Source organism: Oryzias latipes, chromosome 8 (genome assembly GCF_053564925.1).
Source record: "Oryzias latipes strain Hd-rR chromosome 8, Olatipes_Hd-rR_3.1".
In the NCBI taxonomy this organism is placed as follows: Eukaryota; Metazoa; Chordata; class Actinopteri; order Beloniformes; family Adrianichthyidae; genus Oryzias; species Oryzias latipes.
In genome coordinates this window covers 2,943,170-2,960,357 of record NC_136244.1, presented here as the reverse complement: position 1 = coordinate 2,960,357, position 17,188 = coordinate 2,943,170, and the positions used below count along the sequence as shown (strand labels likewise).

The window sequence follows — 17,188 nt, the reverse complement described above, 5'->3', positions numbered from 1 at the left end:
TATTGTTATTATTTCAACAAAATATACCTTTTCTTTAATAATTCTTGTTATTTATGTTGCAATAATATTGTTTATCTATATTTTGGGTGGCAGTTGTGGTTTTCCTGCCTTCAACTCGTCTCTGCAGTCTGACAGGACTTTAATTCAGACAAACGTCTTCATCTCTTGAGATTTTGTGAAAACAACTGAACAAACCAGAGCAACAGAAAGAACAAAAGGATGTTAGAGTTTGTTCACTTCAAAAATCTCCCAGATTTTTATTCTCTATGTTTATGATTTTGTTAAATATTTGAAGTACTGCAGTCAGTTTAAATTAAACTCCCTGGTTTCAGAAAAAAAAAAAGTTCATTTCTTTGTTGTTCTAAGGAAAGTATTGAAGTAAACTGGGATAAAGGAACAACTTCTGAAAATGCAGACACATAATTTTTCTAAACGTGTATTTAAACAACAGTTTCTTAAATATAAAAATAGTTGATACTTCATGAAGACACCACAGGCATTGTCACTGTGAGGATCTGGGCAGAGAAAAGGAAAAACAAAGTGCAGAAGGACCGGAAACGGGATTATTATGCGAGTCATTGATTTAGTTGCTTTGACATCGGCAGACTGTTGGCTTCGTTTACCTGGGTCTGGTTGTTGAACTGTGCCGCTGTGTTGTCCTGATCAACAAGAAAGGGGTGGAAGACGTCGAGGTGGAAGAGGGAGGGCCGAGCGGTGAGCACCAGTCGATCCTCGCCAACATCCAGAAGCAGCGAGCGAGACGACGGCTGCAGAGGGGAGAGCGGCTCAGACCTGGTGACCACCTCATCTGACCACATGCTGCCAGGGGACAACTTCCCAAACAACAGCACCACCTTTGGGTGAAGCAAGCTTCCCTAGAACTGTTCTGGATCAATGATCAAATACTTTTTTGTGTCCGTTTAAACAATTCATGAGTCATATTTGTTGTCCATCCATCTTCCTCCAGGTCCCGGTCAAAGGAAAGATGACTTCCCTCACCCCGGTCACTTCCTCCAGCTCCTCCGGGGAGGCCCAGAGGTTTTCCCAGGCAACTCGAGATATGTAGTCTCTTCAGGGGCCCCCGCCCAGTGGGACATACCCGGAACACCTCCCCAGGGAGGCGTCCAGGAGGCATCTGGACCAGATGCCCCAGCCACCTCAGCTGGCTCCTCTGGATGTGGAGGAGAAGCGGTTCTACTCCGAGCTCTCCGCGGGTGAACGAGCTTCTCCTCCTATCTCTATCTAATTTTTTATGTATTTCTCTTTAATGTAAAACAGGATTTTTGTGTTTAAAACAAACTATAAATAACCTTCGCTGACAGAACAAACTGAGAAGCATTTCCTTCTACACTGAACAAAAATTCTAAATGAAACATTTTATTTTAGCTGTTAGATTAACTTCAAAGTTTGGAAACATTTTCTCCAAATGCAAATTGTATTAGTTGTTGTCTGACTTCATGTTGTACCAAACTGATGTCAGCAAGTGTCCGTGTCTCTCAAAGACTGTAAATGACATGTACAAAACAAATTCCTTCACAAATAAAACGGATCACAGCAGTCTGTGAAAATGAGGGAGGATTCAGAATCCATGCTAAGGACAGATTGTGGACTGAGAGGTCTTACCACTCCAGGGAGATGTATCTCTGCTACGAGGTTCTCAGGGTGTCCAGTAGGGGGCTCCACCAGTAGCCTGAACTTTGGTCTGAAATCACACGAGTTTATCTTTGGTGAACAATAAAACACAGAGACTTCAAACATATGAAGCACCAAAAACATTTGATCATGTTCTTGTAGCATTTTTCTCGTGAAGGAGGACATTTAAAATAATTTACTGAGTTTCTGAGTTTTCTTGATTCAAACCAGGAGGAGATGAAAAAATGCTGTTTATAAAAGCTTTCTTCTGTGACACGTAAAAATGAATAAAAGAGTCTTTTAGGATCTCAAATCTGTAAAAGAGCGTCTAAATCCCATTGTGGACACATCAGAAGACTACAGAGGAACTGAAGGAATCTCTGTATGTTGGGGACAAAGCTTTCAGACAGCACAGTATCAGACAGATTACTGTTTGCTTCAAAGGCAACAGTTAATGACCCACAGATCATGTCAGACGACCACCCACTCTGCTTGAAAATCTCTCAGGAAACTTCCTCAATCTGGAACTTTGATGCCAGATGTCATCAAACTATTTTGAAAAACAGACGTGGTACATCCTGTTGCATTGTAGAGGTTTCAACCGGTACGTTCTCACCTTTTACAGCGGGCAGTAGAGCTCTCCCTACAGAAAAATGACAGGATTTAGAAAACAAGTCTCCACGTCAACATTTGTTTGGTTCCTTCCTGTTGTGAACACGTACTGAGGCTGCAGAACCTGAATTGTCGGCCTGCTCTTTGTGCGAATGTTCTGCTCGCTCACAGAACCCAGGAACTTTCTGTTCTTCAGCACTTTCCAGTCTGCAGAAGAACAAATGCCGTGTAAAGGATGAGCTTCAGCATGAACACCGAAACCCACACCGATTTACCTCTGCTCAGCTCCAGCTTATATTTATTCTCCAAACCCTCTGCAGACACCAAGATGACAAACTGCTGGAATAAAGCGTCTTCCTGAAACACAGAAGAACCAACTTCACGATGAAGAAAAACCACCATCACTTTCATCTGAATCGGAATTTGTGCAAAACGGGGCAGAAAAAAAAGGTTATAGATGACATTCAAATCCATCCGCTTTAAACAACACATATCTGCACCACAAACACACAATCACACAATCCCACAGCCACTCATCCATGCACACGCGTGTGCACACACACCTGGCACTTCTGGAAGAAATCCTGGTTGATGACAACATCATAGGCTGTGCAACTCTGAGAGCCTGAAACCAAAATGTTGGATTAAAACAGAAATGACTGAAGAAACAGATTTAAAAACTGAGACCATGAAAAAAAACTGTAAGTGAGTAAAACTTTGGCCTCTGGCGCTGCAGACATAAGATTTGTATACATTGAACTCTTCAAATGCACACACGTTATTTCAGCAGTGAACTTACAGTAAACGGTCCTAATTTGCTGCCTGGAATCGAGACCATCTATAAACAGCGCAGCAGGAGGAGAGTGACTGAAGTCATCAAAGACAGACACCACCCCACCCACGCATTGTTCCTGTGTGGGGACTCAGGCCATTTCCTCAGACATCACAGGCCTGAAAGCATCCAAGCACACAGTCCAGCAGTAGCAGCCTGTGTAGCACCACAGGCTGCTACTGCTGGACTGTGGTGCTACACAGAAGAACCTTTGTTTTCTAACACTTTGGTTGCCTCAGATCTCCTGAGATCATACTGAGTTAGAACAGCATTAAAAAATGCCAGCTGTGTGAAGCTGAAATGGGAAATGTTTGAGTATTTGAGATATTTGAGAATATCTGAGCTACGTACTGTTATCCACCTCTGTGTGCGGCTCTCCGAGGCTCATGGGAACTCTGTAGCCACTCGGATCCTCGGACTGCAACAGATCCACCAGCTCCTCTCTGGACAGCTCTGGAGGGGGCGGAACCGAGCTGGACTGACAGATGTTGATGAAGACTTTCTCCTTTCCTGGCTCCGTAAATGTCTTCACACACATACCTGGCAGGATTGGAGGACACAAAGTAAAAGAAATATTTTAAAAATATGCTTATAATGAGGTGACTGGGGATTGGTGTACTGTTCCGTTTTTATGAGGGAGTGGGAGAGCAACTTTAACATTTTGTCCCAACCTTTTGTTTTTGATTAAGTGCTCGGAGTTCAAAGCATGGAAGCACTTTTTTCATAAATAGAATTTGATTGAATTATGGCCAAAAGCTCACCAGGCTGAGGACGGATGGATTTGGAGTCTGAGCTTTCCGTCTGCAGCTTCCCCATTGTCTGCAAAGTTTTTTTTTTTCAAAAAAGAAAAATTAGATCCAAGATTTGAAAAACTTCAGAGAAAATGTGATCAATACAACATGTTGCTGCTGGATAGCAGACAAGTAAAGCAACTTAAACTACAACAAATGTGAAGCTTTAACTGAGTAACAAACACAAAACTTATAAGACACAAGTGTGTAAATATTTCCTCCTGTTGACTCGATAGAAGGTTCCATCCAGATCCTCTGGTCTGCTTCCATGAAGACTTTCAAAGACCTCAAAATGTCATCCTTGCAAAGACCTACAGGCTTGTTTTTAGACGTTTTATTTAGTTTTTAGACATTTTTAGACCAGGTTTGAAGATGTTTTAACTTCTCTTTGCTTCTTTATCTTTCTAAGCGTTTCTCAAACTCAGGACGGTTGAGATTTTTTTTTCTCATTCACAGCTACTGTCTAGAAATACAGATGTGTTTCTCAAAAGCCTTTTGCTCCAAACTCAATAGAAACACTTCATTTATAACGAAAACCAACTAACATTGCACTATAAGTTACGGTTCAGCTTTAAGGATGTCATTTTAAAGTTCAATAAAGTAAGACTGCCATTCATTAGCTGCGTTTCCATTGACTATCAAAATGGGAAAATTGGATTTGCGATGATAAATTTGCCTCACGGAAACACGACAACTTCGAAATTCACGTTTCTCACGCTTATCGAAAAAAACGTTTTTGCGCTTGGAGGAGGTGGTTTTTAATATTGACATATTTCCAAAAACAATTTTTTCCAATTGAATGCGTCATGTGACCAACAACCAGATTGGGATGCGTTTTTTGGTAGGAACTGACGGTGTTGGGTTCGACCAATCTGTGTTTTTTGTGCAGGAACTACTAAAGTAAACATGATCCGTTTAGTTTACGTGTTCGTCATGATATCATCAGTCTGTTTTGTTCTTCCTAACGACTTTATCTACAAACATTACAGAGCTGAGCATTGATATGAAGACCAGTATGAACTGTTATTTTTGTGTTTATGATACAGAAACAAGTTCCAGCCGGAGTTTGTCTCAATGTGAAGCTGCATCTGAAGCTGCAGTGGCAGAACAGCGGGGTATTCCAGAAAGCAGGTTATGCTAGCTCCCAGGGTAAGTTTGAGGCTAAGGAAGTTGATAACCTCAGCTTTCAGTTCCAGAAATGGAGGCATGTTTCAGGGTATGCTTAGTTCCCATAGCAACTCATGCTCTGAACATAACCTGGTCTGGAGCAGGTTTAGTTGAAGCTTAGTTTGTTTTCAGAGAGGTGAAGCAGCATGGCGTGTCCATTTGAAGATGATTTAGTGGATGAAGAAGCTCAGATAATACTTTTTCCACCGTGAGAGGGTGATAAAACCACATATGGATGTTGGAAAGATAAACTTTATACTTTGATCTAACTTAATTATTTGCTTCAGTTAAGATAAATATTTTCTTTTAGTTAAGTCAGCTTAAAAATAACACGTAGTTATCAGACAGTTATTTTGCTTTCATTCAAATTAACGGCCGTGGTGCAGCGGTAGGGCGGTCGGCCCATGATCATAAGATTGCAGGTTCGATTCCCGCCTTGCAAGCCCATGAGTCGAAGTGTCCTTGGGCAAGACACTGAACCCCACCTTGCCTCTGGTGGTAGGCAGGCGCCTGTGTTTGGCAGCGGAGCCGCCATCAGTGTGTGAATGTGTGAGTGAATGGGTCTGTGACTGTAAAGCGCTTTGTCCTTGTAGGAAGAAAGGCGCTATACAAGTATACGCCATTTACCATTTACCATTCTATTAAGTGGGTGTAACTTTGGTGCTGCTGTTATATTGACACCGCAAGGAATTGTGGGATACCATTCCCTTTGCCTGTCTGGACAGATTTGGATTTAACTGTGGGTTTTTGACCAAAAAGCTGTTTTACTGTGTTTTGCCGAGTTATTTGTCCTGTTACGATTAATTCTTTCTGCACCATGAGTGAGAGGGAGGGAGAGGATGAGTTTAGCTAGCAGCTCCACTGCTTAGTGGTGTACTGTATTGTTAAAGTAGGAGAAATGGTATATTATTTCATGCTGCAAATCTACATTGTATCTTCCATGTTATTGTCATAAAAATGAGAATATCTGTAGGCTCAAAATTATACATTTGAGAGTTCAAGAAGTACAATAAATTAAGATGGAAAAACATTTAATTGAATTGGAGTAATATGATATTTAGTTAGATAAATATGTTAATTTGAGTTACAAACAACTATTGAGTTGGAAAGATACATAAATTAGGTTGAATAAATTTAACTCAATTACTTGTTACCAATAGAATTAATTCATTTAAGTTGAATAAGTTATATATATGCATCACAATGAAAATAGAAATGAGATAGAAACTCGTGCGTTTACTTTGTCCGTTTTCAAAGCAGCAAGCATAAAAAGAAATATGATCTCCGCTTGGAATTATTATAGGATGAATCTGTTCACATTCATTTTTAATGATAATAAACAAAATCATAATAAAATGCACATCTGCTGGTGACATAACCTTAAAGTGGTTGATGTGTTGTGCTGCTGTGAAAACAGTTTCACATCTAAATGAACAAAAAAGGCTTTTGCTGCAGTTTACCACCTAAAACATTAAACAGAGGAAAATATTTGGATTTGAAATTGATTTAATTCAAACTATCAAAACAAAATCAAACTAAAAAAGTCAAACAACAGATCTTTATATTAACTTTTAAATAAGCTGTAAAATAGCTAGTAACTAATCAAGTCTAACAAAACATCTGAAACTGCTAAATCCAAAAAGTGGACAAAATCAGGTCATTGTTGTAGATTAAACTATGAATTTTGTAGATTTGATTCCAATGTTTTGGTATTTTGGGGAAGATAACAGATTTCCTGAGATGACCCCAAACCTCTGGTGTGACAACAGGGGATCATAATGTGATCAACAATTGAAAACGTAACATTTAAACATCAGAAGTGTACTTAATGTGTACCTAACCCTAAGATCAGGGGGGTATTCCAGGAAGCATGTTTAAACTAGCCTGACTTTGAGCCTGAACTCTGGCTATAATCCGCCTGAACTTGCTTACTCTGGGTATGTCGGTTCCAAAAGACCGGATATGAGTTGGTGTAATTACGCTTGACTTGGTAACCCTGGGTTAACGCACGGTACATAAAGACATTCTCAATAGATCGCCGATTTCTGGAGTCACCATGGAAACGCGTGGAGAAAAAAAAGAAAGCGCGACACTTGAGACGGAAGTGAGACGGAGTCTGAGATTTTAATGACGGCGGTTAAAAATTATAAGACCATCAAAAAAGTAACACGGCTGAAAAATAATTTAAATAATTTAGTTAAATTTATTCAAACTCAATAATTGTTTATACAACTCAAATTTACGTATTTATCTAACTAAATGACACATTACTCCATTAATCCTTTCTCCATCTTAATTACTTATATTTCTTGAACTTTCATATGTCTAAGTTTGAGCCGGCAGATATGCTCATTTTTACAACAATAAAAAGAACGGAAAAAAAAATGCACCGAGTGCAAAAACTCACTAAAGAATTTTCCGTCACTGTCATAACAGCACTAAGCGGTAGGGGTGCTATATAAACTCATCATCCTATCCTTTACTCTCACTCATGGTGCAGAGATGTAAGCATAGTAGGACAAAATAGCTCGGCCAAACACGGTGAAACACAGTAAAACAGCTATACAACTAAACACATTTTGTAAAAAACCCACACTTAAACCCGAATCCGTCCAGACAGTCAAAGGGAATGGTATCCTACAATCCCTTGCGGTGCCGATCTAACAGCAGCATCAAAGTTACACCTACTTAATTGAATTAATTTGAACGAAAGGAAAATAACTGTCTGAAAACTATGTGTAATTTTTAACAAAAAAATTTCTAACAAAAAAAATGATTTATCTTAACTGAAGCAAATAATTACGTTAGATCAAAGTAAAAAAGTTTATCATTCCAACAAGCATATGTGGTCTTATCACCCTCTCATGGTGGAAAAAGTATTATCTGAGCTTTTTCATCCACTAAATCATCTTCAAATGGACACGCCATGCTGCTTCACCTCTCTGTAAACAAACTAAGCTTCAACTAAACCTGCTCCAGACCAGGTTATGTTCAGAGCATGAGTTGCCATGGTAACTTGACCTACCCTGAAACATACCTCCATTTCTGGAACCGAAAGCTGAGGTTATCAACTTTCTTAGCCTCAAACTTATCGTGGGAGCGAGCATAACCTGCTTTCTGGAATACCCCCCAGCTTCTCTCTGCTGGAATGTAAACAACAACTGGTGCACAAACATACAGGTAAACAAACGATACCTGCAACAGCAGCTGCTGATAGAGTTCCTCCTGCTGCTCCAACTCCAGCTCAGTGTTAAGAAGCGACGAATCTGTCATGTTCGGTCCAGTTCGACTGCAAAATATATGGAATGGAGACAGACATATTCATCATGAACAGAAGCCCTCCACAATAAAACCTGTTACTTAGTGGAGATGTTTTAATAACACAGTAAACCAAATTAAACACGAATTAAATCATAATAGTATCCCAGTTCATACAAAAAATGAATTTAAAATAATATATCTAAATATTCATCGGGTAAAATTGTGGGATGTCATTTAAACATATGCTAATAATTCACTATGCTAAGCTAATCTGCTCACTGCAGGTTAGCTTAGCCTCCACGTACGTACACAACATCCTTTATATATGCAAGCCATTTGCGCTCTACTCTTTATGTTTTCTCCTTTAAATGCGTCCACTGATATCGAAATACAGTTACCTATTTTAAAATAGGGGGGGCTTACAGTTGACGCCGAACGCTAACTCCCAGACACGTTGTTTATTTTGAAAGGTTGATGTCGGAAGTCCGGCAACTAAGTTCCGACTTCAACCTTTCAAAATAAAATGTTTAAAGAATGTTTTGATGATTTCAGACTAAAACAGACTTTTTCGCTCACAGAATCAAGACAAATAAAAAGCTTTGCACATGCACCTCACAGATGAGATCCCTATCTTTAATGGATTGCTTTGAAATTTGAACCCTTATTTTATTTATCTTTAAAAACACACAGGGGGTCTAAATCCAAAACATACTTTAGGTTAGGGGCAGAACAAGATAAACATTTAATCGACACGCTAAACCTTAACCTTTAAACCTTTAAAACGTAACTTTTTTTTAACACAAATATGAATAAAAGAGGAATATTAATCCAGAATACATCAAGCTAAACTTTACATAACGATTAGTATTTTGCACTCCATAAAAATAATACAAACATGAACATGTTGCAGAGCAAAACAAAACAAGCCTGGAAATATTAATAAAAAAAAATAACATATCATTTTGTTATCTTTGCTCTTTTGTCATTTTTTTAGAGCTGGACTCCTGTCATTATTTATGGCAATAAGTTCATTTCTGCTTGGTGTGTGACGTCCTGTGTGTGTCTTTGTGAAACGGATCAGAGGGATTTGATTTATTTAAAAACCTCTTATTGGGAATATTATTTTTAGGTCTTATAAAACTTTCAAAACTAAATCATATAACTCATCAGTGGGATTACTCCAAAAATATTTAGCATTTTTCTAATTTTGTGCAACACCAACAGTAGAAATCCTCCAAAAAACCTCAATACATTTATAATCAAACGATCTATTGTTTAATTAAAATCACAAAAAGTGCAGGGGCCTGTTTCAGAAAGGAGGTTCAACCAACTCTGAGGTTAAACTTGAACTCTGAGTTGGTCAATCGAGAGATTAACAACTCTGAGTTTTCTGTTTCAGAGAAGCTGATCGGAGTTAGATCAATCAACTCTGAGTGGACTGATTCGGAGTTAAGCGTGAGCACTGCGACTATAAGAAGCCATTATCAATCGAGCGCAGATATCACGAGTCACCATGGCAACCGTGAAAAAAAGAGGTCTGCGTATTTTTAGCCAGCTGAACTTGACGTGCTGCTGCAGAGTCACAGTGAATATGAGCACATATTCCAGAAGAAAAGCAACACCGCTGCATCTGCAAAACAGAGACAGTTAGCGTGGGAAATCATACCTGCTCAAGTTAATGCCTAAGTTTGCATTTAAATCATTGTTATAAAATATTGGCTGTAATAACTTTTTAAATAGCGTAAGGTGTGAAATAAAAAATGGCGATATTTAGGTGTACTTTTGAAGTGTTATTGCTGGTGTAATTGCATTAAAGGTCGGTAATGTTTAGAGGACTTTTTTGTTAACCTTCCCCTCTTGCAAACGTTGGTCAGTTTAATATTAATACATTCAATTGTGTTTTTAAAAGTGAACTTTTGTCTACCCTTGTATTGATCAAGTGGTATAGGTTTATATGGGATTAAGAAAGTAAGCAGCGCTAGCAAATTGTGTTTCCAAAAAGTAATTGTTACATTAATCTAATTCAATGTCCCTGATTTCCTTTTCATGTAGATGCAATCCTGCAGGAATTAAAAGATCAAGGCAGCAGCTAAAAATCAAGTATAAAAACATAATTCAATCAGGTCAAATTTGAGCATGTCATGGATGTACGCTTTGTTGACAATATTTGACATGTGAAACATCTACATAGCAATACATATCTAATGTTGTTTTCATTGTATATATGTAATTGACTGCAACGAAAAACGGTAACGCTCAAACAAAAACGTATGGAGAAATGACAAAAAATCGAGTCTAGGTCTCAAAATCCTCGCACGACGTAAATGTAATTCTCTATGAATTATTGCAGCCTCCTCGTCTATTGGGTCCTCCAAAAAAGGACAAGCCATTCTTGTCACTTGTCTCTTATGGAAGCGATTATGTAGCATAAATAAAAAGAAAAGTCAAAACCAGAAATGCTTTTTCATTTTCAAAATGAAGCTGCATTTTTGACTCAAAAATATAATGAAAAAGCAAACCACCAAAATGCTTTTTCATTTCCTTCCTCAACACAGCTTATTCTGTCACTTAATTAAAATTAAAATGAAAATGGTATTTGACATTTCATTTTCAAGACGTTCTCTGGTAAATGTGTAGCATAATTCATTTAGAAATGTCTCATTTGACAATTAAAATGGATTAACAGAAATGCTTTTCTTGTCACTTGTCTCTTATGGAAGCGATTATGTAGCATAAATAAAAAGAAAAGTCAAAACCAGAAATGCTTTTTCATTTTCAAAATGAAGCTGCATTTTTTGACTCAAAATTAAAAAGAAAAAGCAATATTTCAAAATGCTTTTTCATTTTATACTTAAAACCGCTTATTCTGTGTCATAATTAAAACGAAAATGCAAAGAGGGGATTGCATTTGCATTTTAACATCCACCCCGCGCACCTTGTCACAATATTCAATTCGAAAAAGCATTAGCAGAGGGGAGGCGGGGCGATGACGTCACTGCTTTCTCCGTGTGTCCGGCTGCTGACTGACGCACACACACACCAGGATCAGACTGTGTTAGCGGCAGAGGGGAGGGTTTTGTGATGGTTGTGAACTTCTGATGAGTTTCCACAGCTTCTCAGGACTAAGTAGCTGCATGTCCGCCTTCTGCGGTCCTCCTCCGGACGCACCGCGGACAAGCTTTTGTTCTTCGGACCGCCAGCTGCCTTCGCACAGCGGAGCGCGAAGCTCCGATGATCGCTGAAGGCGGAAATGCTGCTGCGATCTGAGAAACCATCATATGAATTTGTGTTTCCAGTGGTGTCCAGAACAAAATAAAGACTGATTCCCACATATTTACACATTTATCTGCAGCTTCGCGGTGAATTTACTGTTTGATTTATTAAGATCCAGGAATCCAGGTTTGAGCAGGCCAGGTCCAGCGGTTTTTGAACAGGACCCGATTTTAGGTGATCTTAATGTGAAAAATGCAGCAGAATGTTCCTTTAGTGCCCTCCCGAATCAGAAGCTGTGAATCGTAAGCAAACTTTAGCGTCGTCTGACCGCACAGATTTAAAAACATATGATCGAGCAGAGCAGGCCGTAAAATATTAGCATAACTAATAAAAGCACATTATCAAGATAGTCTCCTGCAGCTTCGCACTGAGTGAGTGTTTTTGGTCCAACCAGCAACGTTTAGCATCGAGAAATCTGCTGTCTGTTGATGGAGCTCCAGCTGTCATCAAACAGCAAATTCACCGCGAAACTGCAGATAAATGTGTAAATATGTGGGTATCAGTCTTTATTTTGTTCTGGACACCACTGGAAACACAAATACATATGATGGTTTCTCAGATCGCAGCAGCATTTCCGCCTTCAGCGATCATCGGAGCTTCGCGCTCCGCTGTGCGAAGGCAGCTGGCGGTCCGAAGAACAAAAGCTTGTCCGCGGTGCGTCAGGAGGAGGACCGCAGAAGGCGGACATGCTGCTATGTAGTCCTGAGAAGCTGTTGAAACTCATCAGAAGTTCACAACCATCACAAAACCCTCGTCTCTGCCGCTAACACAGTCTGATCCTGGTGTGTGTGTGTGCGTCAGTCAGCAGCCGGACACACGGAGAAAGCAGTGACGTCATCGCCCCGCCTCCCCTCTGCTAATGCTTTTTCGAAATGAATATTGTGACAAGGTGCGCGGGGTGGATGTTAAAATGCAAATGCAATCCCCTCTTTGCATTTTCGTTTTAATTATGACACAGAATAAGCGGTTTTAGGTATAAAATGAAAAAGCATTTTGAAATATTGCTTTTTCTTTTTAATTTTGAGTCAAAAAATGCAGCTTCATTTTGAAAATTAAAAAGCATTTTAATTAATTCATTTTGAATGTCAAATTAGACATTTCTGAATGAATTATGCTACACATTTACCAGAGAACGTCTTGAAAATGAAATGTCAAATACCATTTTCATTTTAATTTTAATTAAGTGACAGAATAAGCTGTGTTGAGGAAGGAAATGAAAAAGCATTTTGGTGGTTTGCTTTTTCATTATATTTTTGAGTCTAAAAATGCTTTTTAATTTTGAAAATGAAAAAGCATTTCTGGTTTTGACTTTTCTTTTTATTTATGCTACATAATCACTTCCATAGTCTCTGTGTGACGGAAATGTGGGCAATGAAGGTTAAAGCGAAAATTACCGCTTCGTCTTTAAAAAGGGGAGGGGACCGGCGGTAACCTTGAGTTTAGAGAATAAAACCTGCTCCCGACCAGGTTAGGTTCACAGCCAGACTTCAAATTAAAAATAAAAAGCAATTCACTAAACCACTTTTACTTTTTCTTCTTCAACACCGCTCATTTTGTCACTAAATTAAAATGAAAGAAAATGGTATTTGACATTTAATTTTCAAAAAGTTGTCTGGTAAATGTGTAGCAAAATCCAATTAGAAATATCTATTTGATAATAATAATAATAATAATACATTTTATTTCAAGCGCCTTACAGGTCACCCAAGGTTGTTGTACAAGGTTAAAAATAAGAAAAACAGAATAAAACATCAATAAGAAATTAGCAGAGTAAAAAATGAATAAACATAAAGATAAACATCAAAAAGACATAAAAACAAGATAGAAAAACAGACAAATGAAGTTGTGTTGACAGGGTGGAGCCAGGTTATGGAGTGCTTTGAAGGTTATGAGGATAATCTTACAAACTAATCCTTTGTTTTATGGGAAGCCAGTGTAAGTTTTGAAGAATTGGTGTGATGTGGTGGGATAACAGGGTCCTGGTGATGATGCGGGCTGCAGAATTTTGGAGAAGCTGCAGTTTCTTGCGAGATTTATTGGGCCAACCAAACAGGAGGGAATTACAGTAATCAATTCGAGAAGTGACAAGACTATGAACAAGTAAAGCAGTTGTGTGAGGAGTGAGAGAAGGGCGGAGACGAGATATATTGCGGAGATGAAAGAAAGCAGAACGGGTGATGTTATTAATATGAGATTGGAAAGAAAGTGAGCTGTCGAGGATGACACCCAGACTTTTGACCTGAGGGGAGGGAAGGACAGAGAAGTCGTTGATAGAGATGGAGAAGCTATTGGATTTGGAAATAGTGGATGGAGTGTCTACAAGGAGGACTTCAGTTTTGGAACTGTTGACTTGGAGAAAAGTGGAAGAAGGGAGGAAGGAGGAAGTGATGAGGAGGGTTTAGTAGAAATGTAGAACTGGGCGCCGTCAGCATAGTGTAGCCGGGCGCGCTCTTGCTGCTGGGTGCGTGCCGCATCGGCTAAAATCTTCGGCGTTGTGTCTTCAATGAATAAAGAGTCTCACACAGGGATTGCCATCCATTTAAGGGGATTTACTGTGTGAAAACAAAAATACAGCACATAAACGTCGCTTCAGGTCTCACTTCCACACGCTCCTGAGGAAGGCGGAGAGAAAAACCCCACAGTCACATGTGAGACCATGCATGCTAGCTCAAGTCCCGTCAAGGCTAGCATACCTCTGAGTGCTGCATTTGCCCATAACAATATATTTCACAAGATAAACAAAAATAGAAATGATGTTAGTAAAAGTTTTATCTTGTTAACAACATTTTTTTGATTTTTTAACTTTAACTAAACTCCCCTTTTACCCAAACTGGTTAGAGCAAAATCTGCTGCTTACCTCCTCTCGGCAGTCCTCACAGAGACTGAGGGGAATGCCGCGAAAAGACAGGAAATAGCAGCGAACCACCAAAATAAAAGTCTCTGCTTAAAACATTCCCATAAAAACAACAAAATAAAGACAACAAAAGCGATTTGGGTGAAATTAACACAAAAAAATATTACATGGGCTACATCAGCAATGGAAATTAATGTTGTGTTTATGGTAGAAAGAACCAAGAGGGAGGATGTAAATGATGAAGAGAAGGGGACCTAGGACAGAGCCCTGGGGAATACCAGCAGAGAGAGTGAAGGTGTTTGACATATGAGGTTTATTCATCTTCTCCTTTACCGTTTTTTCCCTTTCGGGGTCACGGGGTTGCCGGAGCCTATCATAGCCACCTGGGCGTAGGCAAGGGATACCCTGGACTGGTCGCCAGTCTGTCGCAGGGTGGAATATCCTCAATCACACATCCATTCACTCTCACACTCACACCTAGGGACAATTTAGAGTTGCCAATCAACCTATGTAGCATGTTTTTAGACGGTGGGAGGAAGCCGGAGATCCCGGAGAAAACCCACGCATGCACGGGGAGAACATGCAAACTCCATGCAAAAGTTTGCACGGTGGCGCAGTGTTTAGCGCTCTTGCCTCACAGCAAGAAGGCCCCCAGTTCAAGTCCCGGCTGGGGGACATGAAAAACTACATCAATGGGGGATATATGAGGTTTAATGTCGATAAATTGACTGCGGTCTGATAAGTATGAGGAAAACCAGAGGGGTGTGAGAAATGCCAATAGTTTGAAGTCTGTGAATAAGAATATTGTGGGAAATGGTGTCAAAAGCAGCAGTGAAATCAAGAAGAATGAGAATGGACAGTGAACCGGAGTCTGAAGCTAAGAGGAAGTCGTTTGTGATTTTTAAAAGAGCTGTTTCTGTACTATGGAGTGGGCAGAAACCAGATTGAAAGTGTTCGTAGATGTTGTTACTGGAAATATGAGCACGGAGCTGAAGAGCAACATCTTTTCAAGGGTTTTGGAAATAAAAGATAAATTAGAGATTGGACAAAGATCATTAAAGTTGTTTGGGTCAAGACCAGGGGCCTCATTTATAAAACTTTGCGTAGGATTTGCGTCAGAAGTGGCGTACGGATGAAACATAGGACGTGCGTACGCACAGAAATATTCGGATTTATAAAACCGTGCGCACGCACATCCTACGCATCTTTCCCTTTATAAATCACAACCGATTCTAAATGCAGCGCAGCTTTTGCGGCTACATGACACGCCCATAGTTGCCCATAAATAGTCCGTGAAACGCCCACAAATTAATATTCATGGCTTGCTAAATCATGGCACACACCGAGGGGAAATCAAAAAAACGTAACTTCAGTCAATGTGAAGTAGAAGTTATCGTTGGCTAGGTGGAAAAGAGGAGAAAAGTGTTGTTTGGGGCACAGTGTGGGCATTACTAATGCCAAAAAGGCACGTGAGCGGCAAACGGTGGCAGACGCCGTAAATGCTGCAGCCTCACAACCTGGGACCGTGGCCGAAATAAAAAAGAAATGAAAGAAATGATCGGACATCAAAGTCGAGGCAAAAAAACGTCTAGCGCTGCATCGGCAGAGTGTGTCCTCCACGTGGGGGGGGGGGGGGGGGGGGGGGGACCGGAGCTGACCCCTCTTGATGAGAAACTGACCGCTATTATTGGGGAATCCCTATTAAGTCCCCCTTATCGGCGTCCTCCTCCGCCTCAGTCACCTGACTGAGACGGAGGGGACGCCGACGCGCCAGGGTCAGGGTGACACAGGTAAGAGAAATAATTAAAATGAATGCAGTCAAGTCACATGTATGCAGGCTACACAATTACAGATTATTAATATAGAACAATTTTATTTTAGTTGCTGGGTGTTCCAGCGGGGCCAGTGGTTACGATGCTGCAGCTGAGCAGCCGTCTGGCCCCAGCGTCTCCACGGCACGCGGCTCTCAACCCTCCAGCAGTGGACGTTTCCTCACCGATGCATTCCTTGAAATGCAGAGGGAAGTCAGTAGTTCAATCAGAGAGGTGGCCAAGGAGTTGGGCGAAATCAAGATCGCCCTGACTGAAATAAACTGCACGATGAGGGAATTCTTAAATAAATAATATTTTCCACACCTCTTTTTCTTTACAAGCGACGCATCACTTCCAAACGCTGGCGCACAGCAGCAGCAAATGGCTCAAATGCGTGGGGATGGGGTTCAGGGTCGGGGCCAACACAGCAATCAGCGCCAGGGGGTAGAGGCACGTTTTTAAGCTGTGCCACATTGTGTAGCACAGCACATGCCAGCACGATTTGGCACACACTGTCACTTTCACGTGTTTCTTCCATCTGCCGACGGTGTCGCCGTTTCTCATTTCACCCGTTTTTGTGCGTACGCCTGGGTCAGAGCTTGCGTGGAGGACCGCACATTTTCCCGTCAAGTTTGCTTTTTATAAATCTCAACTATTGCGTAGAGAGTGGCGTACGCCTTCTTTTGTGCGTACGCAACGTTTATAAATGAGGCCCCAGGTTTTTTTCAAAACTGGAGTAATAGAGGCGATTTTTAGAGAACGTGGAACAGTACCAGCCATGATAGAGGAGTGAATAATGTTGGTTATTGATGGGAGAAGAGAAAGGAGACAGGATTTAACAAGAGATGTAGGAATGGGATCCAGTTGGCAGGTGGAAGGTTTAGAGTTTGTAATGAGGTTAGAAATGGTTTGGACAGAAGGACAGGAAAATCTTGAAAAGGTCGTTAGAACTGAG

At 40.2% G+C, this 17,188-nt stretch overlaps 1 protein-coding gene across 3 annotated transcripts; it reads right to left on the bottom strand.

Annotated features, from left to right (window-relative positions):
* Positions 1–422: 422 nt before the first annotated feature.
* On the bottom strand, positions 423–14,454 carry pih1d1 (PIH1 domain containing 1). Of its 3 annotated transcripts, none has more exons than XM_023957788.2 (11): positions 14,426–14,454; positions 8,230–8,323; positions 3,838–3,895; positions 3,428–3,616; positions 2,808–2,869; positions 2,520–2,601; positions 2,355–2,451; positions 2,249–2,275; positions 1,624–1,702; positions 624–767; positions 423–515 (listed from the first exon to the last, which is right to left on the bottom strand). In XM_023957788.2, the coding sequence occupies exons 2-11, from the start codon at positions 8,305–8,307 to the stop codon at positions 480–482; spliced, it is 852 nt and encodes a 283-aa protein (XP_023813556.1). In that variant the 5' UTR covers positions 8,308–8,323; positions 14,426–14,454; the 3' UTR covers positions 423–479. The 3 variants fall into 3 exon arrangements, with proteins under 3 accessions (XP_023813556.1, XP_011476938.1, XP_004071912.1); XM_011478636.4 differs by lacking the exon at positions 14,426–14,454 and adding an exon at positions 8,694–8,799; XM_004071864.5 differs by lacking the exon at positions 14,426–14,454 and adding an exon at positions 8,719–8,799.
* Between the last annotated feature and the right edge of the window lie 2,734 nt (positions 14,455–17,188).